This window comes from Acanthopagrus latus, chromosome 17 (assembly GCF_904848185.1).
Source record: "Acanthopagrus latus isolate v.2019 chromosome 17, fAcaLat1.1, whole genome shotgun sequence".
NCBI lineage: Eukaryota > Metazoa > Chordata > Actinopteri > Spariformes > Sparidae > Acanthopagrus > Acanthopagrus latus.
In genome coordinates, this window is record NC_051055.1 from 28,951,810 (window position 1) to 28,979,366 (window position 27,557).

At 43.7% G+C, this 27,557-nt stretch overlaps 1 protein-coding gene and 1 long non-coding RNA gene across 3 annotated transcripts in view; one reads left to right on the top strand and one right to left on the bottom strand.

Moving 5' to 3' along the window:
* LOC119005586 overlaps nt 1–5,750 on the bottom strand; it is a 74,934-nt gene extending 69,184 nt beyond the window's left edge. Inside the window, exon 1 of the long non-coding RNA XR_005070543.1 lies at nt 5,681–5,750. This is a non-coding gene — a long non-coding RNA (uncharacterized LOC119005586). The remainder of the gene's footprint in view (nt 1–5,680) is intronic.
* A 4,868-nt stretch (nt 5,751–10,618) lies between these two features.
* LOC119005580 (soluble guanylate cyclase 88E-like) lies at nt 10,619–24,422 on the top strand. Of its 2 annotated transcripts, none has more exons than XM_037073338.1 (17): nt 10,619–11,893; nt 12,505–12,681; nt 13,151–13,283; nt 13,672–13,846; nt 14,134–14,225; nt 14,650–14,907; nt 14,993–15,137; nt 15,797–15,922; nt 16,044–16,164; nt 16,938–17,067; nt 17,455–17,601; nt 18,176–18,322; nt 18,617–18,773; nt 20,040–20,149; nt 20,640–20,729; nt 21,132–21,250; nt 23,110–24,422. In XM_037073338.1, the coding sequence occupies exons 2-17, from the start codon at nt 12,554–12,556 to the stop codon at nt 23,477–23,479; spliced, it is 2,448 nt and encodes an 815-aa protein (XP_036929233.1). In that variant the 5' UTR covers nt 10,619–11,893; nt 12,505–12,553; the 3' UTR covers nt 23,480–24,422. The 2 variants fall into 2 exon arrangements, with proteins under 2 accessions (XP_036929233.1, XP_036929234.1); XM_037073339.1 differs by lacking the exon at nt 10,619–11,893 and adding an exon at nt 12,098–12,238.
* The last annotated feature ends 3,135 nt before the right edge of the window (nt 24,423–27,557 follow it).

Sequence of the window (27,557 nt, forward strand, 5' to 3'; positions counted from 1 at the left end):
AACGACTGCTGCCTCTGAGATGGACAGATGCCGATCTGAAGACCGAGGACACAATACAGAGGCGATTTACAGCAGCTCTGCTCTGTCTACGAGTTCAGGGATGAGAGGAAGTGAGATAGAAACAGGCATCAGTAGCAAAAACTGCACGTGAAGCTGGAATATTTTCATATCTTACTATGTGAAGTGATGATTATCTTCATCCAAACCAGAGGTGATTGTGGAAAGACAAACCAAGACTCTCTTCAGGGAGTTTGATTTGTTTTTTGTCAAGTCTGAATGGAGTGTGTTTGGCAATTGTTGTCTTGATTCGGTAAAAGTGAATTCAGACGGCGTAAAAATGGGTTTAATAATACTTCCTTTTTTGGCTTTTTATGAATTTATTTTGTTTACTTATTAGACTAAGTTTTAAAACTCCCAGCTGAAAATATCACCTCTGTAATATCACAAGTGGCTGGGGTTCGAGACTTCTGCAACACTTAATCACGTCAAAATTGTTTCTATTCTAATTTCTATTCTAATTCTGTCTATATCTTACACACACACACAACGAAGTATATACCACGATTACATAACTTCATCTTTGTTCCAGTGGTGGAGAATCAAATCTCAGCAGATACTGTATATTCTCTGTCTCTCAGCATCTCCAGCTGCTTTTGCCCTCAAACATCAAACTTCTTAAATGAGAGTGACATTGCTGCAGAGATGCGTTGCCAACTGTCAGCTGCCAGCAGATGCCGATACACGCTGTCATGAATGATAAAAAGACCTCCCGCTGCAGAGGGACAGCGCGAGTCAAGTTCAACTTTCTGTATCATCTGCCGTCCAGAAGAGCCTTCTGAGACACGGAGGATTATGGATCCGGTCCACACTCACGCTGAGTGGCCTCACCACCAGCCGCTGTGCTGGGAGAGGGGGGTCTGCAGGGGCGACTCAGAGAGACTCAGACCATTTCAGCAGCCTACAGACAGAAGCACTGCACTGGTTTATCCAGCAGAGGGTGTTTAACCAGCTCATCATGCTTTAAAGTGCTACTGGGACTCATCGTCTGCCAGATGACCTGTTCTGTGCTGCAGGCTGCAGGATTTAAGAACAATTCCCACTCTGGACTCTTTCCTCTGTTGTATTCAGTGTATTCTGGTCGTTCTTTGATCAGGCGCTGTGATTTTCTTTCTCTCGACCTCGAGCTGTACATTTGTTTCTTACACTTCCCGGAATTGTTTTCAGCGTCCACAGGGACGGTGACGAAGACTCATTTGCATTAACTGTCGGTACAGGAGGATATAATCAGAACAATAAGCGCAGTAACAGCAGAAAAAAGCACACTTTCCCAAGTGAAGAAAGAGTTTCCTGTTTCTTCTCACACAAAAAGTTGCCATATGGCTGCCTTGTATTCTGGTCTACTGAGACTGCTGTGACTGTAGAAATCGCTCTTTTCTCCACGTCTTCAATAGATTTCTCTCTGTATCGCTGTTTACACTGAAACGAAACTGTGAAAGAGGCTCTTGATCTTTTATTGTGAGGGACTAACAAAGTCTGATAGTTATTGTAGATGTTTGTTTTTTTTTATATAATTGTTGGAAATTCTTCCTCACACTCTCAAACAGGAAAGTGTTATTAGCACGGACGCAGAATAAAATGTGGGCAATATAAGTTTCTGCAAACTACAGATGCATTCACATTCGTACCACACTGACACGTCACATTCACAATTCATGTGTAGTGAGTGATCGCCAGATATTTTTTGACAAGATGTCTGATCGTTTTCCAGTTCTGTTTCCAGTTCCATATAAGCCAAAACATGATCTCTTACTGAACCTGACCAAGTGGTTTACGTGCCTAAAGCTAACAACGCCACGCACGGCGCTGACATGGCATAAACATTTATACTGAACAAAAACAAATGTAAAGTTGCAACACAGGTTAGGTTGGATTTGTTGTATATCCGTGTTTGTCATCTACAGAATTACACCTTGAACAGAACACTGCACAAGCTTAAAAAAAACAACAACCTGAAATCGCTTCGCTCAGATCAGTTTGCTATATTTGAACTGGACAGACTTGGCAGGTTTACTTCAGTGCTGCCTCTCGTCACCTGTGAGGGCTTAAAATACCTCAATACAAGATGTGTGGAAAGGTAACAGCAGGGAAAATTAGTCTAATTTAGATTATAACTATAAAAAAACGTGTTGTTCTGAGTGTGTAAAGGTTTGTTTGTGGAGATAAAATTGGCATGCTGGAGCTGATGAGGTGACTCCAAATGCAGCAGACGGCAGGCAGGAAGATTGATGGATAAAGTTTTACTCCGGATACCGACAACGTAAGAGAAGACAAACAGGATCGAGGAAACACAACAGAAGACTTGACAGAGACTGATCTGAAGACTGGACTTCAATACAAACTGAACTAAAAAACTATGAACAGGGAGAGAGGTGAGAGGTGTGAAGCCCAAAGAAACTGGCACAACTGGCACCATAATAACAGACAAAAATAACCTTTACTGAGTTTTGATAGATCTTGAAAACTTCTAGTCTTGATATTTCCCTACAAATCTACTGAAAACACAAGCAGACACGCTAAATTTAGACGTATGGTTTTGCTGACAGCACCTTTTGAACTAATAACAGAGCGGCTGAGGACGGAGCGGAGCCCATTATTACCCACGAAGCATTTCATTACCGCCATCATCGACCCACTGGTGTAAATTCTCAGGTTTCAGGCTGTGCCAGATGACAGTTTGTGACAAATGCGGTTAAAACTGAGAGTGAAGTCCATCCATTATTTCGGCGTAAACAATACTTCGGACATGATCTCCAAGACGCCGCTGCACTGTTGTGTGAATGATTTACGACAGACGGCGCTGACTGAACGGCTTCACTGTCGGAGGCTTGTGATTTCGGAACAATATACCACACACACACACACACACACACACACACACACACACACACACACACACACACACACTAGCCCATCAACCAAAGCTCGGGCACGACCCTGTTTTGAATTACCACTTTGTGATGCAATTACCTCCCTCACTGCGGAGGGGTGATGTTGGCTTTTTGTTTCACCACCATTTATTTTCTCCGTGCGTTCTCTCAGGAGCATCCTGACAAAGACTCCGTGACCTTGCTTCCCATTTAGACATCGCTACCCGACCACGCACAAAACCTACTGAGGGGGGAAAAGGAAAGGGAAAAAAAAAACTAAAATCACAATTGAAGAACGGTTCCCAGCGGAAATTCAGGAATAAGACCGGGAAATGGGATGTTCACTGATGTGTTTATGAGTGCGTGTGCATGAATGCGGATTGCGTGTGTGTTGTGTGTATAAAGGCAGTTTGTGTGTATGTGTGTGGCGGTAACACTACAAGAGAAGAAGCAGCAGAAGAAGCAACATCTTTCTCTCGTTGCTTCCTGCGCTGCGTGGACGCTCAAATCACACGTTGGAAGAAGCACCCGCTGGAGAACTGCTTCCTTCAGCACTTTGTTCAACTTACTAAAATAAAAATGCAAAAAAAACAAAAACTTTGCTTCACTTCACAGAGACTCTTCTCAGCGCATACGCTTTTGCCTCACCACTTCACTGAAGCAGAAATAGTTCCACGACTAGGAAACTAGGTCTGCTGACACCCTCGGAAGCCTACGAGACAGACGGGGGGGGGTTTATGGATCAAGGCTGCCGATTGATTTATATTCATCGTCTCGTTGTGTGAGGGGCCAAATGGCTGCCATTTATGAAATTACACGTGATGTTACATCCTGATTTCAGCACAGAATCAAAACAGGATGGTTGCCAGCGTTACTAACAATGGCCGCAATTATCTGCTGTTTGGTTTCATTCAGTCCAGCGTGGGCAGTTCGGCCCATGAAAATCAGTGTGGGCAGATGGCAGATCAGTAAATGACATATAAAAAGCCGGTTAATGCCGAAAACCCATAGACAGGAAACATATAAAAAGGAGCAAATGAATAAAGTACCGAGCGCCATTATTACAATTCATTTATCACTTATGCGACTGCCCTCAGTGTCCCGGCTTCACCCGCCGCAGCGATGCGATCGCTCCCGCCTGCTAATAACACGATCAAGGTGTGAAATCAACCCGGAGCTGCAGCATCTGTTAGCAGCCTCCAGTTATCTCAGCAATAAACACATTAAACTAACGGCTAGAAAGAAAATGCTTTTCTTTGCAGTTTTAATTCTGTGGATACAGTGCCTGGAAACTCTGCACGCCGCTGTAAACGCATCGTTCCAACAAAGTGACTCTGAGGAACTTCATCAAACAGTCTTGTGATTCCTATGATCATAAATCACCTGTAAAGGCAAAGAATGATCAATGAAAAGACTGAGATTTTTATATAGTTATTATAAATGCATGTGCTTGAGTCTGATCACACACATCACATATAAAATCACATATCACTTCCAAAACAAAAGGAAAAGATCTTTACAACAGATCGTATCACGTCTGTCTAAAGAGGCGCCGGAATCAACAAAGACTGGAACGTCCTTGTGGTCTCTTTAAAAAACCCTGTAAAGGTGCATTCTGTCTGTTTCTGCTCTTTGAACAGTAACAGCAGATGCACAGTATGAACCATCTCCTCCAAACTAAACTCAAAAAAAAAAAGTTTTCGGGTATTTCAAACATATGTCACAAAATATATTCATTCTGTACAGAAGTTGTGGGTAATTTTGTGGTATTTCAAGTGAGTATTTCCATTTTCTTCGACAACTCTACTACATTTATGTGATAACTGTGGTTGGTAGTGACTTTGCTGCATCAGAGCCGAAGCAGCGTACTTTTGAATTAATTCATTTAAATGGCAGTCCAGTGAAAAAATAACAGATTTGGCGATCAGTGTCAGATCTGATAATTGGCTGCCGACCCATTATGTTGCACATAATTTACTTTTATGTGTACTTTTGGTACTTAAGTACATGTAATGTCAGATACTGTAAGACACATTATCTTCACTCAGGTATGACTTTTGGCTGCACTGTAGTCAAGTTTTCTTTAATTAAGTATTTCAATTTCATGCAACTTAATATCTCTCCACTACATCTCAGCAATTCTCCAACTTAATGAAAACTTTAACTTTTGGTACTTTAAGTAAAACTTGCAGGATAATAGTCCCATAGTTAATTATATTACCAGAGTATTTTCGCCGTGTTGTATTGCAACTTTCGTAAAGCATCTGAACATTTCAGTTCCTTCATCACTGGTGGGGTTTAAAATAAAGCTGTGACTGTTCGAAGAAAAGAGGAAACAAACCTCAGCCTCTCATAACCAAGTCACACATTTTGTGGACTAATTCAGCCGTTCCGACATCTCAACGAGTCTGACAGCTCTGTAACGACATCACACAACAGACACCTCTGTTACTGACACAAGTGTCAAACCTCACAGGGTCACTGGAGCTCTCCGTCGTGAATACATGAACGCGAGTGTAGTCGCTGAACGTGTCGAGGTTTCAGGTGTCGGATGCTGTGAGGACGGTCACAAAAGTTAAAAATGAGCGTGAAAAATATGCATTTCTTTGTTTTTTAACATAACATGTTGAAAAATAGCAACATTAAAATTGTCTGTGTTACAAAAGCAATGAATTATGAAGTTATTATAATAGTCTCTGGCCCTGTGTTATGAATTTTGACCACGAGGCTCAGTCTATATATGTGTATTATACCTGAAAAGATGTATTTTTGGTCCTACCCTCCTTCTGCGGCCCGTGTTGTTGTCTGGTGTGTTTTTCTCATTTCAAGCCGCCACAATAGAACGTCTAAAAACATCAATGGCAAAGCGTCAGGTTTTCCCTGTGAGTCACTCAGAAATCAAAGAGCCAAGGGTTTATTTCTAATCTCACATTTCTGCACCGACGTTCAGTAATCAAAACACGGAGAAATCCATCGCAGAAGGCGCACAGAGACTCTTTTTCTGCACCAACAGCCGCCCCCAGAGACGAAATGCAATACAGACACGTGTAGGAAGTTAAAGGACGCACTCGTATGTCCAATAGTCTCATCGTCTTCATCTGTAAATATCTTTATATATTGTTGGTTAGAAGGCAGACTGTCAGTAAAGGTATGGTCATGCCTACTATATTACTTCATACATAACAGAATACTGCACTGACGTTCGCTCTTCACCTCGGGTTAAATATTTCTCTCACTCAGATATTTCCAAAGCTTTTAGCCGTGAGTGAACCTGAAGCTGAGTGATGACGGCACAACAACAGGTTAAAAACAACCTGTGTTCCCATTTAAGGCTCATCTACGGCCACAACTCCTCGCATCCTTCATGTTAGCAGTGATGCTGAGAAAATAAATCCACTAGAGGACAACTCAAGAGCACAGGGACGGTGGAGGAGGTCATTTCCAGTTTCTACCTCCAGTGTTAAAACTACCAACCCGAGCCCGACATTATCCCAGGAGGCTCCTGTTTTTCCCTCTGGTTTCATCCTGAGGTCACAGTTCTCTCATATTTTTTCAAGATTTATGACAATTTTTCATGCATTTTCCCCCTTTTTTGTTATCACAACCTGTGTCTGACTCAGCTGTAACTGCTGTGCCTCGTCCTCCTCAGTGAGTCAGAGAGGAACAGAGAGACGGAGAAGAGAACAAACGTTTAAACAGCTTTCAGACGCCCTGGAGAGAAGAATTTACGCTTCCCACGTAAAGTTTTAAAAAGAAAAAAGGGGCTTTAAAATCTGGCAAAAGTGATATATTACTTTATGGCATAGATTCATGCATGTTTACACCAGAGAGCGAACGATTCCAATGTTTTTTTGAGAGGGTGTTCATACAAAGAAAATACAGAAGGGCTCCAAATCCGTATATAAAACATTTTGTATAAATAAGCATTTACACGACGCAGTATTTCAGTTTTATTCACGGTGGCTGTGAGGGTGAAAGTTTCAGGAGTGAAATGGCTTGACGTCTGAGCACTACAGCGACACTGGCTCTGATATCTTCCCTGCAGACTTCCTTGTGTATTGCGGTGGCGGCTCAAGTCTGAGCAAAGATTGTGAAGCAGGAGTAAAGAAAAGCCAACTGTGTTCGCTTGGCTGGATGCAGTTAGGAGTACTTCGGCTGAGTCGACCTTGTAAGGTTGTGGATGAACCTACACGCTGAGCACATCTGTAGATGTTGTTGATCATGGGACGAGCTGGTGTTGGGAAAAGACAGGAAGCGTTTTTGTGTTGCCAGTGCAGCAGCCACAGATGGATTTGTTAAGTGCACATTCAGATCATGTGGACATCTAGACGTGTCTGGATACTGTATGTGACCTTTTGGAGTGGTTGTGCATCACTTTGTGAGTGTGTGTTCGTGTGCGAGCGAGCGCGGGAGGGAGGCTGGAATCAGTACACAAAACCACGTTAGAGCTGTCACAAGCAGAGCTGAAATTGGATTAGTGTCACCCGTGATAAGACGATGGGGCGAAAGAGGGAAGAGGAGAAAATTGGAAGAAAGGAAACGGCTATTTCACCACCGCCGCCTCCTCCTCCTCCCTTCTCTACCTCCACCATAATTTCATTTCAAATTCCAGGCACTGAATGCATAACCGCGCTGCCATGCCGTTATGGAGCCGGCTGAAGTTAATGGAATATTTATATGCAGACTGTGGAAACCCTGAATTTCCTTTCTTTTCCAACCAGCGTGCAACCGCCCCCCTTCTATACATCCGCCTATCTCCTCGCTCTAGAATTGCCTTTGTTAGGATTTGACACTATTTTTACACCTCCGAGAGCACTGTATTTTCCACCGGCTGCAGCTGAGGGGGGCCTGCAGAGAGACGCAGTGAATGTGAGAGGCTTCTGGTCAGGAGCCATTAGCTTCACTAGACTGAGCAACGCTGAAGTTAATGCAAAAGGAGGAACAATGGACGACCCCACATCACACACACTTTTTAAACCGGCGGTGGAGGATTCAATTAAAGGAATAGTTCCTCTCAAAATAAAAAATGAATCTACTAATATCCCATTATTCACTTGATCCCACGTTGATGGAAAGTCGGGGGAAACATTTCTGGAGCTTCACAGCAAACTAATGTCGCTGCAGCCAGTCTGAATTGGGCACTCAGAAAATCTTTGTATTTGGCCTCTTCCTGTGTCACTGAGTTGTGGTCTGATTGGCATTCTTGTTGGCCTGCACTGGGTGTCTTGTCTTGTAATAATATTTTATTTTTCTCTTGTGAATTCCAAAGTGAACGTCAAATTATTTTAGTTCACAAGTACTGGATCAATTATAAAATGCCTCTTAAAGCGATTATGAAATCATATTTCTTCTTTAACCACCTTTTAACTCCCCAATGAAATGCAGAAATAAAATACTGAAGGTGTATCGAGGGGCTTTGGTATTGAGAGGTTCAGTTCAGTCGAACAGAAAGAGAGACGACCACACAAAGCTCAAAATCTCCCTCCACAATAAAAGAACAAGGGCAGCAAAGAAATCTCAGCAGGGGCTGAGCCGAGCTCTGCTTCTGGCTGAGTATCTCTTTGGGTGAGGACTGAAGTGTGTCAAGGACAGACTCAGAATGACCCAGGTGTGCCGTCCCTCACCTCTCTTCACAGAAGGGCGTCGTCACACCCTGATTGGTTATGAGGGGAATGCCCCGAGCTGCCCTCAGTCATTAACCAGGAGGCAGACTCACACCTCCACACCCTGCAACAGGTGACCTGAATCTCCTCCTATCAATCCAGAGGACACAAACTCCCATCGCCCACGTGGAAGTCATACGCAAGATCGTTTCAACAAATTCGACTTGCTATAATGAATAGTCACCTGACTTCCAAACAGTTTTCTATCACTAATCACTAATGCACATGTAATGTGAGCTCGAACACACACATAATTGAAAAACATGATTCATCGTAGAAAAACAGGCCCAACCAGGTAAAATACCAAGTTCAACAGTCCCCAGCTACGTCAGTTGTTTAGGAGACTGCTGCAAACGCTTTATTTACTGTAAAAGTACAAAACTTCCATCAGCACGGGCCTGTGACGATAACAACTGAAGTATCATTTTTGACCAAACTGCTCCTTTAATGCCAAAGCAGACGAACAATAACAACAATCTGGACTATCATCCCCAAAATGCGGTATAAAATAATGATGCCGATCTGGAAGATTGAGAGCGGAGAGTGAAAGGGGGAAAGTAGCAGGTGCAGTAAAGGATAGCAGGGGGGAAGATACGGATGCTGACAGGTGAAACTGAAAAGAAACAGGGAGGTAGGAAGCAGGGAGGAAGGGGAGGAGGGGAGGAGAGTCACAGAGGAGCTATAAATACAGAGAGAGAGAGAGAGAGAGAGAGAAGGGCCCTTGGATGCTGCATAAATCCACAATAAGATGCTCTGACATTGTTAGCATTCAGCTAGCGTAGCATTACAGCCCGACTCCTGCTGTGTCTATCGTAAAACCAATAAGAGGGAGGCATCATGGGATTGTGCTGCAGAAATATGGCACTTTCTTTTGCAGTATGTGGGGGGCGGTGGAGGGGGAGAGGCTGAGAGAGGAGGGGGGGGGATTGAGAGATAGGATGGCTGGGATACAGATACACTCCCATTAAGTATTCGACCACAGGGTCACAACAGTTCCAGCTCCTCCACGGGAGGCACAGATTTCCATTTTGCCACATCCTACAACTCATCCCTGTAGCTTTTGTGCAGTCACAGTCTCCGCCGCGCCGAAGGGATTTACAATTTTATCTGGAGGGGCTGCTGGTTGTAAACAATAAGAAGCAGTTTACGGTGTGAGTTTGTCACCCAATAACTTTGCCGTCTGACTCGGGCGAAATGCTCCAATAACCTGTTTGTGCTTCGTGCTGATGCTTTAATCATCGCCCCCCGCCTACGTCTGAACGGCGGGCACTGCTCCTGCGTCGGCGATATAAAAATGATATCAACATGTCACTTCTTTGCCGGAGCCGAGCATGCATGGCTTCCTCCGGTGACCCCGATACTCCCCAGAGATTGGATCATCCCCATCCGTTAGGCTGCCTGAGCCTGATAACTCCTTTAGCAGATAACAAGCGGGGACGGGAGAGGAAACATACAGTGAAAACGACACCACCTGTACTAGGTGGCAGAAATAGGAAAAACAGGGCTGTGTGTGTGTGTCCATTTCTTGCGAGTGTGCATCTGTGTTGTTCACATCAAACAATGGGAGGGGAGGTGTTCCTTGGCTCCCTGTTAGCGTTTGAAAAATGACATGAATGGACACCCTTTGAAAACAGCAGCACCTCTCTCTTTGTGCGAAGGAAGGGGAAAGCAGGGTGTAATATTGGCGGAGCGAAAAGAAGATGAGTCATGTCGACTTTAATGAAAGCACCCGCGGCATCTGTGCGCGGAGTTGCGGTTGGCACCATCAGCACATTGTTATCTCCCTCTGTTCCCTGGCTAAGAGGCGGCGGCGGACCTCCCAGGCCGACGCGTGGCACCGTCACACTAGAGGCCATTAAAGACAGACAGCGGCACCTGGCAAATAGTGGGGGACGCCTGGCGAGGCAAAGGGGGGAGAGAAATGGAGAGGGGGGGAAAAAAAAAAAAAGAAGCCAAAAGCCACACAAGAAATGGAGGAGATAGCGGCTCATTATCGCTCAGAGCGGAGTATCACAGGCTAGCTGTCAGCGGACCTTTGGTTTCCCCCAGCAGAGAGTAGGTGTGAAGAGCGAAGTGGCGGCGGCTGGGAAATTTCATCCCGGCTGAGAGTGTTTTCTTAATTAGACCTCGACATGATAGGTGCGAGCCTCCTAACCTTCCAGGGTTAGAATTTGAATATGAGAAAAACAGCCGACGTTTCAGCCATTTTCCATTGTTCATGTCCATTTTTTTTTATTTTTTTTTTATCATGCTTTGTATCAGGTTAGTATATTGTGCAACAGGGCGGATATAAAAAGGCCACGGATGTCATGAGAAAACAGAATGCCTGATGTTCTTTGTCTGGAGTTATCAAAAAAGGCCAGAGTCACACACATTTCTTCTCATTTTCAAGCTCATTTCCTGCAGCAGGAGCTGTGGATACAACAGCAACATATCAGGGGTGTTGTAACAGTGCCCCCTAGTGGACACGGTGAGGGAAAAAAGTGGGTGAGCATTTGTATCCGTGTCAGCTCACCTTGAAGCAGCCACACTGGTTGACAGTTATTTAATAAAGCCGCAGCTCTCTCTGTGTCACATATGCCTCATTTTGAGATGGGGGGGGGACATCTTTTTAAATGTAAATGTGGCTTCGGCAGGTCAAAACAGACATCATGGTGCGAGTCAAAACACAAAATGTTTGTCACATCTCAGCCTTCACTTGGATAATGGCAGCTTTTACAGGAGGCCTAAATGTTTTGAAAGGATTATTCAGCTTCACGTCACACTGCAACAAAACAATACCAAATGCCAATCTCAGCACAGTACCCGTCAGTTTACTGCGCACCTGACCGTAATTATGCAAATTTGAAAGTAATTAGCCAAGAAACCTGGAAGGCCTAATGAGTTGTTGCAGAAAGAGTACAGGCTAATTTTGGATAATGAGGCTCACACTGAGCGCTCGGGTTTACACAACACAGAAAGAAAATGTCTGGGGTTTTTTTTGTTTTTTGCCATGTACAGTAACATCCACCCACAGACTCCATCTCCATACAAATACCTTACAAATTAGACGCAGTATGTTTGCCAGCGAGTGCAGCTGGGAGTCTGACAAACACTGAATTTATAGGCTTTTCTTAGCTACCTGCCACAAACATGCCTCGCCGCTGCTATTTTGGCCGCCAGTCACCTGTTGACCTGACAGGCAAGTGTCAGGGGGCAGAGCCACATGTCAGCTGCAGGTGGAAACTCTCCGCAGGGAGCAGTTCTGTGGCGTCTGTCGGCACAGTTGGAGCCCAGGATAACACAGCAACTGAGGGACTGCAGGTAAGGAGGCTTCACTTTTCACCTTCTTCTCATTTTTGTTTTTTTTGTTTTTTAAAAAAACCCCTCTTGGTGTTTTCCTTTAGTTAACAGGTAGGATGGAATATCTCGCCGTGCTTGATTTCCCTGTGATGTTTTTTTAAATTTTTTTCCTGTAGCTCATATTTGAGAAATTTCACAGAAAGTGTAGAATTAAGCAGCAGCAGACGTCCACACACACACACACACATAGCTGTAACTGCTGGATTTACGGGAAAATAATTCCTTTGAGAGTATTTTCTCTTTTCTTAGATGTAGCTGGTGTCTGAAGAGGTTACCTGAGGTTTCATGAGGTTGTGTGTGAAACAGGTAAAAGCATATTTTTCCTTCTTTCCCTGCCATGCATACACGTGGATAGAATAGTATGCATTTAAAGCATGCCTTTTAGCACTTCAATAAATCTTAACACACGGGCAAAATATCTTATTTTAATCCCATAAGAAGACAGCCCCCCCCCGCCCCCGTCCCCTCGAGGAAAAGCAGATTCTGAGAGATATTCCTGTCAGAGATATTTTAAACTGCTGACCCAACAGAGAAGATTCTAATATGTAACATCTCTCTCCGTCTCCCCACAGCTAAGCAGTTAAGTTCGGCTTCAGTCTGGAGGTGTCTAACCCTCTAAAGATGTACGGCCTGTACCTAGAAGCAGTGAACGATTACATCAACGAATCCTACGGAGAGGATGTGTGGAGGCTGATCGAGAACCGAGCGGAGATACCCCACCTCAAGTTTGTCAGACATCAGATGTACAAGTAGGTTGACGTTCTTTTTTGTAGATCACCAACATCGTAAACTGAGAAATGTCATATTATACAAGTATAACAGCACAGCAGACTTCCAATAACTCAACCACTGACTAAAACCTAAAGAAATGCAAAAATTGTTCCAGTTGCATCGCGGAAATATTTATAATTATTTAGCTTCTTGGTTCTTAGTTGAACTGCTGACTACTGATTGATGATGTGATAACTGTGACGTCACACTTCCACAAATGTCACAAACAGCTGTAGGAAAAAATAACAAAGCGGTGCAATAATCCAACACGTGTAACGCTCAGACTGTTAATTACTGTTTTTGACCGTTTAGAGATTCTGTGTTGTTGTTAATAAATTTAAATGATCCATTTTAACAAGGTGGGTGTTTTTTGATGATTTCATTTTAGAGTGTCGTTGGAACAAAACAAACATATTAAACTGCTCGCTTTCCTCGTTTCCTCTACAGTGACAATCTGATCTTGAGGTTGGCGAAGGCAGCAGGCGAGGTTCTGGGAAAGACCCACGATGAGCTGATGTACGCCTTCGGGGTTTACATGGTGAAGAGGATTGGAAACTATGGATACGAGAGGATCCTTAAGGTGACCTCCCTGCCTCAAGAATCCTTTGTTTCCAATTTCAGAATAAAAGGTTTAAGGGCTGGGTAGTTAGCGTTCGTGGGTAAAGCTAACAAGGTTTACTCCTGCCATGATAATGCCTGAGAGCAGCACCCAAGCCAGACTGATGTTCATCAATGTGGAGAACATCCAACTTAAGTAAACGACAGATCTGAGTTGACTCCAGTTAACTTTAGCAAGTTTTATCATCAAGATTTAGTCATTTATGATAAAAACAAAAATACTAAATGTTCAAATTGGAAACATCACTGCAAGTACAGGTTCAGTATCTGTATTCACAGTGAAGTTGAAGGCGAAATTCAAACATCTCTTGTTTAAAACTTTAAATGTCATCGTCGTCCGTTTCTTCCAGGTGTTGGGGCGAAATGTGCGCGACTTCATCAACGAGCTGGACAACCTGCACGAGTACTTCCGCTTCTCCTTCCCCAAGGTGCAGCCGCCGAGCTTCTGCGTGGAGGAGGAGTGCGAGACGAGCCTCACGCTGCACTACCGCAGCACCCGCAAGGGCTTCACTCAGTTCGTCAAAGGTAACTGCGACTGAAACTGATCCCAAACCCAAGACCTGAGAGAATCGCCACGAGTTTCAGCCAGTTTGTTTTACTTCTCAGCACAGGAAACAGACACGGACTCTGTGTTGAGAAGTAAAATGAACAAAGCCGCCAGACGAAGTCATTGATTCAGTAAAAACGGTGACTCTGGTTGACACTCAAGTCGGTTCTTATATCTTTACATGTACCCGTTCTGAGTGAACTCCCTCTGAGCAAAAGTTGACCTCTACACATACATGACTGCTGTGTGTAATTGACTCCTGCAGGGCAGCTCTCTCAAGTGGGACGGCAGTTCTACAACACAGATATTGAAGTGGAAATCCTGTCCAAAGAGGAGACTGAAAAAATGACATACGTGGTACGTACGCCGGCTGAGGTCGAGTATCATATCCAGCTGTCCAGTGTCTGACCTCGACCCCCCCGAGTCACTTCTATCATCATGGAAATGATTCCATCACCTTCAATGGGACAACAGACGGACTCATGTTTACACTCAGACAGCAAGTGTTTATTGGATGGGGATGAGTGTTTATTGGGACGGGACTCTGGGTCAACTCATAATTTACAGCGGAGGAACTCTGCAACGTGGAACCTTTAATACCTGATGTCAGGCCATCTAATACCAAGTAACAGATGATAGTTTAAAAGTCTCTTTTTAATGTGGATTTTAATTTTATGATATTAAGTGTCTGCGGGCAAAACGAAATATCTGCATCCCATCTGCATGCACACTAACTGACTCACATTTCACTGGTTTAATTAACTTCTCTCGACTCGTCCAGGTTTACAAGATGAACTTCGACAACGCCGCCTTCAAACACCGCATGCCCCAGCAAAAGACGGCGCCGAGCTACGAGAAGTTGCCGATGAAGCGCGGCATCTTTTTCGACATGTTCCCCTTCAGCGTCATCTTCCGCCGGGACATGACCATGTACCGCATCGGCGACGGCCTCAAGGAGGTCTTCTCCGACCTCCAGGGCAAGAAGGTCAACGAGGAGTTCACCCTGGTCCGACCCATGCTGGAGTTCAGCTGGGATAATGTGAGTTTTAACCTGCTCCAGTGACTTAAATCACTGCCTTGCTGACATACTAATCCACAGAACTATTTCTGCTGACTCTCATCAGATCTACACCCATTTGAACAATGTGTTTGAGCTGCTGTCGAAAGCGGTGGTGGAGAGCAAGCAGAAGGTCAACATCCCCAAACTGAGCAAAGAGGAGCCGGAGGAGAAGGAAGAGAGCGAGAAAGCAAAGAGGGAAGAAGAAAGAGGTGCCAGTCTTTCCATATCAATCATTTACTTCATTTTCAATGCATAATATATATAAAAGGGTTCATTTCAAATGGATGAGATGACAAAATGTCCATCCACACATTTCACTCCCTCATTTTCTCCCCAAGGTTATTGTGTCCACCCAGAGCAAAGTCAAATATTTATAATACATCCAGGCGATGGTTTGAAGAGCCAAAAACTATTGTTAGTTTAACAGCAAAGTTAAATACGCTCCTCAACGCACGTTGGACTTTATTTCAACACATGCTGCAAGGAGAAATACGCTCTGCATGTTGATACAGCAAGAATCCTGATGAGAACCATCAAGCAGCCGGCAGCCAACAGAAATACAGAATATCAGAATACAAAGGGATGAAAAGGAAGTGAAAGATGAAATTATTTCAAGGGGAAATCACCATTTTGTTACGTGTAAGAATGAAACATTACAGATATAATCCAGAACAAAACCACCAACAACGTACCGGAGCAGAACTTATAACGAGGTGATGAATTTGTAATGTATTCACTCGTCGAAAATGATCTGCCATCGCCTGATTAGAATTCAGCACGCCGTCCTCACTGCCCTCGTTAGCACGCCGACTCAACTCAAACACCGGTTCACTCTGTCATCCGTCCTCTCACTGTTTCTGCCGCTCAGAGCAAAAGGTGGTGGAGGAGATGAAGGGCACGGACCAGGAGTACAGCAGCGCTCTCACCCAATACAACAGCTCTGCCAACTCCGGAGGGGAAGATATCGAACTGCTGGCGTTCCAGACCGTCACCGGTTAGAACCAGTTACACTTCCAACATTTCACGCTGTTTTTAAAGACAACAAATGACCGACCCACTTACAGCCATTGTGTCTTTTGTTGCCACAATCCTGTCGACCTTGTGGTTCCTTGCAGGAAAGTGTAGCGAGACCATCTTCGAGGACATGCGCGAGCCTCCGAAGAAGCCTCTCCACCTGAAGGGCCAGATGAAGTATGTCCCCCAGTGGGACTCGCTCATCTTCCTGGGGACACCCATGTAAGACCACAGAGCCTACAGACCCACATTTGATGGTGTCAGAGGTCCTGATAGGTCCACTTGGTTCCTGGAAACTGGAACCCCGACTCCAAGCCAGGTCCAAATTATAGTATATTCAAGCTAATGGGGGGGGGGGGGATCAGTACGGTCCTGTTCTATTGCTGCAAGTATCAGGTATGTATGTCAATGTGTCGAACACCTGAGTGAGTTCAGAGTTTTAGTAAGAAGCCTTCCTGTTTCCTGATCTTCGCCCTTTTTGACATTTTAATTTCATTGCTGCTGTTTCTTTTCTCACGTTCCAAACACTTCATCCATCTGTTTTCACACCCAAACAATTTTTAGTGTTTCACAAGGATATATTCCTCTTTTTTTCTTTTCCTGATAGGTTTCATTAATGTCAGCTTAACTCAGAAAACAAATCAGTATGACTGTTGAGAAGAGAAACTTGGGATTGCCTGGATTCAGGACGAGCCCTCTGATGTTTAGTCGAGACGGCGACCCACAACTGCAAGGGACTTCTTTTTTTTTATAAATCCGCTTTTATTTGAGGAGTTTAATGAAATTGCATCACAGTGTTCAAAGTGTACTAAACTGCCTGTGATCTTCCATGCAATCCTCTGTAATTACTTTTGTATGTACGTGTTGACGCATTTAATTTCCTTTTCCCCAAAATCACATCTGATTTTACAGGCTGGATTATGTATGCTAACCATGTGGATTCATTTACACTCTCTCCTAATGCATTTTTCCTTTTCGTCTCCTGTTCCTTGCAGTATAGAGACGGTGGAGGACATGATTAAGATGGGTGTGTACGTGAATGATCTGAACCTGCACGACTCCAGCAGAGAGCTGATTCTGGCCGGGACACAACAATCGGCTGAGCTGCAGCTGGCCCTGGACCAGGTGAAGTCTCCAGATAAAGAGCGTCCTATTAACAAAGCAGACTCGCTCAACTGGGGAACTCAATTTGTACAAAATCACAGACAAGTGTGCAGTACGAGGTGGTTTGTGTAGCCTCATAAAACATACTGTCAGAGCAGAAGTTGTATTATGTGATATGCTGAGCACAAAATGTAAGAAGTGCCAGTTCTCTCCATAAAACAGCCTCACCAGGTGAACCCAGGTGAGAGCTCTGCTCCCCTATTGATTTCACCCATTAAATCCACTTCAGTCATGCAGGACAGATGTGGATTAAGAGGATTAGAGAAGGCAAAGAGGGATTTTTTTGAGCTTTTAAGAGAGGTACGACTGTAACCGTGGACTCTTATGTCCCATTTTCTGATCCTCTAGGAGCAACAAAAATATGCTCAGCTGCAGGAAATCATCAAGAAGCTGGACGAAGAGAAGAAGAGAGGAGATTCTTTGTTGTACGCCATGATCCCTAAAGCTGTGGCCGACCGCCTCAGGAAGGGGATCACTGCACTGGAGACGTGCCAGGTACGAAGACAGCTGTTAGCGAGGATAGTGGTGCTCGAAAGAAAACACAAAATAAAAATCAGAGCATCAGGCTCTGAAACATGCAAAACTCAGGCTCTAGATGTTTTTTCTTCTGCTATCCTTGGTAATATGTGGCTGTGATCGTAGCAGCAAATGCACTGAAAGGAAGCACAGCTTGTATTTCAAGTACTTGTTGTTCCATCAACCCACTTGACATCAGGAGGTCAGGAGTCAGTCATGCAACAGTGCTTTTACCTTGGCAGTGAATTTCACGTGAAATGGAAGTGCTGTCTCAAAGCAAAAAGTTTTTGACCAACAGAAGAATTAGATTTATCTTCTGCTGCAGCGGTTGCACAAGTAAGCACAAGAAGAGTGAGAATATTAGATTTTAAAGATGAAGGTGAAGATTAAAGTATTGGTGTTGATTTGCTTTTACTCCTCAAAGTGCACCAAGATAATAAACTGATAAAAAAAAAAAAATTCACAACAACAAATCCTAGAAAGGACCAAAAAAAAAAAAAAAAATGTTGGTGTTTGATCACGGTGCAAAGTTGTATGTTTCTTTGCCTCCCAGGTCTTCCCAGATGTGACCATCCTGTTCAGCGACGTGGTCAAGTTCAATGAGATCTGCATCCACATCACCCCCATGCAGGTGGTGGACATGCTCAACGAGATCTACATCGTGTTCGACACGCTCAGCGAGAAGCACAACGTCTACAAGGTCAGTCGAAGAAAAGCAGCGCGGCCTGATGTTACTCTCAACTGTCCCTATTCGTTTTAAGTGTTTAAGGTCGTTTTTTGCTGCCTAGGAATATTATTTTTCTTTACTTGACCTTTTTCCTGCTTAAGTCCCATAAAGTGCCATGGTGCATGCAAACTTTAGCTAAACTTGAATTTACTGAAGCCCAACAGAATAATTGTGATAATCAGTAAAACTGTTGAGTAAGAAAAAATGTCAAAATTCTCTAACTTCAGTTTCTTGAATGTGAATATTTTCTGATGTCTTTCTGTCCAGGTGGAGACGATCCGTGACGCCTACATGGTGGTGGCGGGGGTTCCCAACAAGACCACCTTTCATGCGCACCACATCTGCGACATGGCCCTGGACATGCTGAGCTCCATCGACCACCTCAAAGACCCCTCCACCGGAGATAACATCCAGATCAGAGTCGGTGAGCAGGACAGCTGTCAGCCGCGATCGGGCACACTGATTATTTCGGCTGTTGCCGGCCGTCGGGAGGCCTCGAGCTCAGGGTCAGCCACCCGCCACTGCCTCTGAACTGGCAGGGATTCAGTGTCTTGATCCTTGTTCCTCAGACATCTGCAGGCTGGGCTGTTTATCCACTCAACCACCACCACTACCCGAAAATATGATCTAGGGATTTTGTGGCACAACAGAAAGATTTTTTGTTCAACCACAGAACCCCTGAAAAAAGGACACAGAGATCAAGACACTGATTCCTTCTTGTCACAAGGGGTCACTGTTTTAACCCCAACATGAAAACACAAGTTTTGCCCAATAACAGTTTATATTCCCAACTGTGTTTTGTCAGATTTAGTGAATTTCTTCAGCTGAGGACTCGAGACAGGCAGCAGAAACTCAGAGGCACAAACTGCGACTTAATATTTAGAAATTAAGGTGCATTAAATAATCTGATCTGTCATCCACGTCATGTAACTGCTAAAAGAAACAAGTAACGCTGTATTAGAGCCGACATGAGCCACTTAACACATGTACTTAACTTCCACTTTCTTTTTTAACCTTTATTTACTTGAGGGAGTTTCACTTAAAGCACTTTTTCTGCAAAACTTTATTTAACAGCACCTTCAAAACCAAGTGTACAAAGTAAAGTAAATATATAGTAAATATATAAATGATAAAAATCAACAGAAAACCACATCACATGAGAGGAATAAAGAACAGATGAATAGATTGAAAACCATAAAAGAAAAAAAAATGGTGACTTCACATAAAAGTGAGTCTATAATCTATATACCTGAGACAAACTGCCGGTACCAGTTTTAAACGGTCCTGATTCACGACTGCCCGGATAACGGATGTTTACTCGTACAAAAGTTTCTCCTGTCTCAGAGAGTTGGATTCTCCCATCTCCTCTCGTCTTTACAGAACTCTGTGATCTCACATCCTTCTGGTTTCTTGTTTTTTAATCTCTCTTTTTCTGCAAGATACAGCGGTATCATGTAATCAATGTCCATTATCCTACGCAGCTGAAACAGCTGGAGTTTCAAAGCACGTGCTTGGTGCTGCAGACTGTTATCGTTCATCAGCGGGGTTATCGTCCTCGCAGTGGACGGGTGCCAGTTTTTGTCTGGGGGGGGAAAAATGTGAAAAACAGCTGCTATAAAACACATATTCAGGCAAGTTTATGAACAAATCAGCTCGTGTTTGCTTCTCTGAACTGCGTTTCCTCCCTCAGGTATTCACTCAGGTATGGTGGTGGCCGGCGTCGTGGGTCTGAAGATGCCTCGCTACTGTCTGTTCGGCGACACGGTGAACACGGCCTCGAGGATGGAGAGCAACGGAGTGGTGACTACACTAACATATTTAACGACCGATCGGCCGGCAAAAATGTGCTAAATAACCTGTGGCGACGGCATAAATAACTGTGGTGACGATCGTGATTTCCCCCTCAGTCGACCTCGTATAGATTAGCACAGAAAACCATTTGCTGTGTAATGGCGGCATTGTGCTAGCTGCTTTTTAGTTAATGACACAGGCTAATCACTTCATTTCCTTTCCATTACGTACGGTAATACAAGTTAATATGTTTTGTGGGAAATGTGTTCTGATGACAAGAGAATTAAAAAAGGGGGTGGCAGGCTTATTTTCCTCCCTAATGCTCCCAGAAAGGAAGAAAAACCTCGAGTGAACTCTCGTTTTAAAGAGTCCAGTAAGATAAATGTTTTCACTTCCCCGGTCATGATTTAAAGAGGCAGCAGCAGAGACGGAGCTGGCGGTTTTTTTTTTAATATTTGGCTTTAGCATCAGTTTTCTGTGTGCGGTTCTGTCTGAGCAGGGCATGCAGATACACATCAGTCAGACCACCAAAGACCACCTGGAACATGAGCCCTACATCATCGAGGAGAGGGGCAAAATCTTTGTAAAGGTGAGTCGTTAATATCAGCTCTAATTGGACGTCTAATTTTCCCTCAGATATTTCGCCGTTCTTATCATCCATCCACTGATTGAGACAGACACGGTGATTAATACTTTGCTTGTCAGGTCTTGCCAGTGTTGTCACTGGAATATCAAATCATTTCTTTCTTTTTTTCTTTTTTTTTTTTACATGATGAGGTTTTTAATTTGAAAAATGGGACAGGTGCCTCTGCTGGGAGACTTTCTGTCAAGTATTACTGAAGATATTTACAATGTTGAGTCTGTTCAACGGTAATTTGGACCTGAGGGGTTTTAATAAAGGCACATTTTGGATGAACTGTACTTTTCCAAAAGATAAAAGTGAGCATTTGTGATGAGAACACTGAGGTTATTTTTCCAAACCTTCTTTCAGGGTAAAGGCTACATGAAGACCTACTGGCTGAAAGGAAAGAAAGATCTATCGTTCAAGACCCCGGCAGAGCTGCGCTACAGCAGCGAACAGAAAGACTCCGAGGACAAGAGCTCTAATGGGTGAGTCGACAACAGAAGAGCAGTCGGTACCACAGAATCACTCTTCTTGGGTACCGACTGGACTCTGGATGCCCCCCCGTTGATTCAGGCAGAGCTGTGCTCATTGCACCCTGCAGCTCCAGACAGCAGGCGAGCCGAGAGGCTGTTTGTCTGATTTTGTTTGTTTGAAGGCGTCGTGCTGACCACAGAAACAAAGATTTCACTGAGATGGGTCAGTGCAGGTCTTAGGTTACTGAGGCACAGCGAACAAACAAGACAGGGTGAGATGAAACAGGAAACACTGCAGGTCCACCGCTTCAATTTAAAGCTTTGGGACTTACTTTTAATAAAACCCGCAACAGACACAAGTTGTTGCTTGAGTTTTCTTCATGTGTGTCACATTTTCTACAGATGCAGACATTAAAATATAATGAGACGCTCGTATGACTTCAATATATTTTCAGGTCTATTTTTGCCGACAACTGCATATCGTGGTCAAAGCAGGCGAGACTCTCTATCTCGAATCTGTCGATGACGCAGCGCTACAGTCTCACTTGATGCTTTTTAACGCTGTCCTAGAGATGAAAAGCAAGACGTTCCGCGGCGAGCCCGAGCTTCTCATGCTGACGATGTGTTTGGCCTGTGAAGTTGTCGCGCTGTTGATGCCAGTCTATGAACTATGTCATTGCCAGTGCTGATGTTTTTTACAGTTTCAGAGTGAGACAACACAATGGAGATTTGCAATACAACAAATCTTATTAGAGCTGTGGAACATCATCCATCTTCCACTCACTACATCACAGCCTTTCTGCCCTGAAGGTGTGAGGAAACTACAGACTTAAATCTAAAATAAAAATGTTATCTTATCGTTATCGGCCATGAGAAGTGGGTAGTGATCTGTCTTTGGTATTGCCTGAGAAAGAAATCCCTCTTGCTCATCCCTATTATAGAGTAAAGGTTGATTTAACTTCGTGATGGCTTTAGAATAATGATACCTTTGGAGTTTTAGTCCCCAAAAACCTTGTTTTCACAATGATATTCTGTCAGCTAACGGGCACAAAATCTCCCAGGAAAATCTGACTGGTATTTTATTCAGGCATTCCTGCTTTTACGTCTCCATTATAGACTGAGTGAATAAATAAACTTGTGTTTTGTCCTGTGTCGTCGGTCGCTGCTGCTCAGTGACAAACGGAAAGCGATCTGCTTGTCTTTGCCGCAGCGGTGCCAACAGTAATACCACTGAGAAATGCTGGCAGGGGGAAGATGTCTGTTTCCACTATAAATAAGAAATGATTCTGCTACGACATGATTCTACTCGTTCCACACGGTTTCCTGTGTTTCAATGATTTTTTGGGACGAGAGGTGTCGGTATCTTGAAACAAAAACTGAAAAGGGGCCGAAATAATTTGCACCAGTAACATGAAAATGTGCTCTTGTGGAAAATGGTTATTATCGATTTCATTCATGATTTATAAAGGATATTTTTGCAGTGTGAGAGGAGCTTCTGTCTGTCAGATCATAAACTATTTCAGGTTGGAGAGAAAAGTTTTTTTTGTTTTTTTTTTACAACTATCATCCCTGGAGCTAAATGTAGAAATGTTGGATTTCAGTCAGTGTGATTCTCCTTTAGACCAGCGGTTGTCCAACTTTTTCATATCAAGGACCTCTAAACCAACATAAAGAAGACCACAGATCTTAATATCATCTAATAAGAACTTTCCCTTCAGATGTTTTAATACAAAAACTTTCCGGGGATCACCTGTAGCCCCCCTCAGGGACTCACCTTTGAGAACCACTGCTTTAGACAATGTTTCTTTCTGTCTTTTGTTAATTTGTTTGAGAAACTTCAACGTGAATCTAACCATGTGTAACCACACTAGTTCTACAAGCTCCAACGCCAAGCGCATGGCCTCCACCCTGCACATCACCGGCGGTGAGGAGCAGGCGGAAGGGAAGCCGAGCCCGAACGACCTCCCCCTGGACACCCTGCCGCCACCAGAGGCCGCTAACGAGCCCCCCGCCGTCTCGACCGAGCCGCAGGAGAAGGAGAAAGCCAAAAAGACTAAAAACAACAAGGGGGCCAAGTTGGAGGTGCCCCAACCCAACGCGAGGCCGGAGTCTTCGCAACCCGCCGACGGGCTGGAGAACCCCGGTCCTTTCCTCAACAGCAAGAGGAACAGCTTCAGGGAGCAGTACGTCAAGCTGCCCACCACCCTGCCCATGCGCAGCGCCGCCTGCTCCATTCTGTGAGCGAGACGGTCGTAGTGTGACGAGGGTGTGATGCTCGAAATATCGTTGAAGTTTAATCACAAGCAAAACAAAGCAGGGATTTTTTTTTTTTTTTTTTTAAACATTCGTGGTACCGATGATCTGCATTTTAACGCATTGTGAATGTCTTATTATCCCGAGAGGTTGTGAGAGACGTAGGTTTTTGTGAGGTTTTGAGTAAAGTAAGAGTTTACACGGCAACTTTAAAAGAGACAGTTCACCACAGAAAGAAAAAAATATATTCCAAGGAAGAGGAAAATATTGTTTATTTAATTTTAGGATGAACTGTCCCTTTAATTATTTCACATTTTCAACTCCACTTGTGCTGTCAAAGAATTTACTTCGTATGGAAATTGGGATTTTTTAAAAATGATTTAAGATCAGTTATATTCACTCTCCAAATACTCAGGCTGTAAAGATTTCACAACATGCCTTCCTTATGTCAACTATTTCAAAATTTAAAAAAGGAAAAAAAAGGAAGTGCGATGACCTCCGCGTACGAACAGCACACGCACACAGGAACAGAAACACGACTTCAAACTTCTACAACAAGTAACGACAGCCTAGTAACGTTATTCGCTGCGTTATTTTACACCTCACTGTTATTACTGCTGCAGGAAATATGTTCAAATGTACGACAGCAACAAATTAAAGGAGGTTTCTGGAGAATTTAAGTATGCCATTTAATGACAGGACTACAGGTTGTTGGCTTGAGGCGGGATTTTTTTCACAGAAGCAGAAGTTTCACATCAGAGGTTGGATTCTATTTTGTTTAAACTAGGGGTATGGTAATTCAGATAGGCATTTGTCTAGACCTTCACAACATTGAGTTCTGGTTCTACTTTCTGTATATGTAACTGACTGTATTTGATTCCATTGTATGATAGTTTTTATTTATATAAAACTGTATGTACAGCCACTAAAACTTTCCATTTGCATTTTTTTTTCATAATTAGGTCATGACACACACTCGGCTTCTGGTGAAAGTGGTTCGTGGTTTAAAAAAAAACCTCGAGTTAACAGTTACAGGTGTAACCAGAATTTACCCGGTTTTGGCTTGAGGCTTGTGTGGACCTAAACCGACCACATGTGCGTGATCTGTATGCTCGTATTTGGGAAATGTTCGCGTCTCCCATCATTTGCAAATCTGTTTGATCTGTGATTTACAGCCAGTTAACAAATTTCCACAAACGTTCTGAGGGAAATTATTCTGTAACTGCAACCCAATCGCCAAAATACACGTTGGCAAGGAGAGAGGAGGGAAATATCTGGCACAACTTCTAACTTCACCTACTTCCATGGTCTGGGGGAAAAAAAGCCTGACAAGGGTCAAAACCACAGCAACATTAAACACATTACTCACATTCAAATAGGTTAGGTATGCAGATGGAAAGGTTCAAAGGTTGGTTGGTCATGAAGAATGACAGAAAGACGAGGGGGAGTGTCTACTAAAGGACGTGGGTGACGCCATATTTAGTCCATAGACTGTTGAAGGGGTACAAAACAGAAGTCTTAGAGAGACATATTGCATCTTTACAATTCTCTACATTAAAAATATCAATGTTATGTTTTAACAACAGGTTGTTTTTTGTCTAAAATACCTGTTTTTGTTGCCACAAACACAGCTGGGGTCTGCAAAAGTATTGAGGGGTTTCACGCTTACATTTTAAAATAACCCCGTCTACACTACTGGTCCCTGGTTTGGCAGCTGTGCCACCCAGCTGCTACTTCACCACCATCCCCTGCACCTCCAGGCATGAAAGGCAGCTCATACACAAGTACTGTGAAGTACCGTGTTGCTGCATTGTCAATAAGGAACTTAGGAAAAGTAAAGTTTGAACGTAAAAAGCGTAAAATCTCGACATTTTCACTCTGGTGACTGCTCTGGAAATTACGAGCCTGTAAAATAAAACATCGCTGAAAGAAGTATCACAACTTTAGCACTTATGGCAACTGATCTACTTACTGCTTCTGTCGACAAACTGCTAGAGAAAGTGAAAGAAATGTCCATCAAAAGCAAATGGACGGATTCAACAAATCAATCAGAACCGATTTCCCGTCGCTGGACTAATTAACTGGGAAACACTTGAATATAAATATGAAACGAAAAGTAGCACAGTGTCACACACAGCAGCCCACGCAGTTCCACAGAACTGCAGAGAGGATGTGACTAATATAAAATATCAGCCTTTCTCAGGGTCACCTACAGACAATGCTCTTCATTAGACACTAGGAGGAATTCTGGTAACCGCACCTTAATGAGTCCATGAATAAATTAATCAATCATGGACTGGGAACGATGGATTAGTTATGTCCTGGTTCCTTGAGGTGAGATGGATGGAAGTTTGTATATCTGATCATCCTGTTGGGGGGGGAGAAGTGAAATCCTGATCAAATTAAATCTCTGGCCTCTCCTGAGCAGCATCTGCTCATCTCGATCTGTGTTCACCATCTAGTCTATAACTCCGAGTGGAAAAGCAGCGAGAGCTCAGGACGCACCTAAGCTCACCAAATCCCTCCATCCAATTCAGACTCCAAATCTTCAGGTGCAGTTCCCTGACCTCCGTGGTTATGAGGTCAGTTATTCCTGTCTTAGTCATCTGGTGATAACACACTGCCATTATGCGAGTAACTGTACGTGTGTGTGTGTGTGTGTGTGTGTCAGGTTGGAGGCTGAAGGTCCATGTGATCTCTTAATGAAACATAAGTGACATAATTGAAGTCGCTCTTCATTATCTCATAACCAAAAGAGGCGAGCAGTGTAAAGCTGTGTACAGTGCGATGGTGAGACGGGTCAGAGCTCATCTCAGGGCGAGCGCGACGTACACACACGTAAACACAAGCGAGCGTGCACACTCGCACACAAACAGAGATATTCAGCTCCCTGCTGATGTTTCCTTGTGAGATGTCATTACATGATAAAGAGGAAGCCATCAGGAAACCGCTTAAGCACTACTTCCTGTCTGTTGCCACGGTGACAGACCTCATACTGCAGTTGCAAACTTTACCGTGACTCTGCTCGAGTTAATTTCTTGCAGAAGGGGGCCGAGTGGGAGGTAAAACAAAGAGGCAGGTGTGTCTCGGGCCCACGCCGCACACCGGTGGGCCTGGTATCCTGTCCGGGGGACTCCAGTCCAGCTGGGGCTCAGCGCCACCTTTAACCCCCCGACATCTGACAACAATTAACATTCGCGAGAGTTCATTGGACGACTCGTTTTGAATGGCCTGGGCTCCAGCCAACAGCACTTCAGCACAGCTGGTTGCCATTCAGATCAACCCAAAGATAAACAAACAGGGGACACTTCCTGATTCTAAATGAATCGTTGAACTCATGTAGGACGTGTTTGCTGTAGCTGCCAACGCTGATTGAACAATACCAGGCTCAATACTGGTTTCTCTGGGTTATATCCTGCATTGCTCTCATTTGTATTTGCATTTCACTTCCTTAAATAAGTCTTCAAAAGGTCGATGAGTTTTTATGGCCACCGGCTCAAACAATGCTTCATTCATAAGAGTGATATCAGCCTTCCGAGTTTATCAGCGTGTCGTGACTACAATTACACTCACCACTCTGAGGGGGAATTACCTTATGAAGAGTGTTTTTCACCAGGATTAATTATCAGGGACAAAGTGCGCTCATTTACACCGTGATGATGTCAGAGTGCCAGATTTAGACAAGTGGGTCGTTTCATCTGCAGTTAGTTCAAGTTCAACCAGGGTTCATTTGTAATTTCAACTTCAAGAGACGCGTTGGAATAAAATATCATCTTTCCAGGAGTTAACTTAACAGCAGCCATACGCACAAAACATATGAATCATAAGTGTCAAAGAAATAAAAAGCTGATAACATTTAAGTACTCATAAAAAAAAGAGAAATGAAAATCAGTCAGAGACAAAACTGTGGCTGCGTGCATGTTAAATTTCTATGTAACTTTGAGGAAATTAGTGGTTAGTTTCTAAATATCTGTACACATTATTGCGTTACATTTTTTTAAAAATAGGTTTGTTATTTGTTACTGATTTAACCCTATTAAAGGTGCAGTACGTGGAAATCTTAATC

Bases quoted from the DNA above. Each gene is read 5' to 3' on its own strand.
- LOC119005580 (XM_037073338.1), top strand. From the start codon at position 12,554: ATGTACGGCCTGTACCTAGAAGCAGTGAACGATTACATCAACGAATCC. The intron at 13,284-13,671 runs GTGACCTCCCTG...CGTTTCTTCCAG, and splicing joins GATACGAGAGGATCCTTAAG to GTGTTGGGGCGAAATGTGCG. The intron at 18,774-20,039 runs GTGAGCAGGACA...TTCCTCCCTCAG, and splicing joins TAACATCCAGATCAGAGTCG to GTATTCACTCAGGTATGGTG.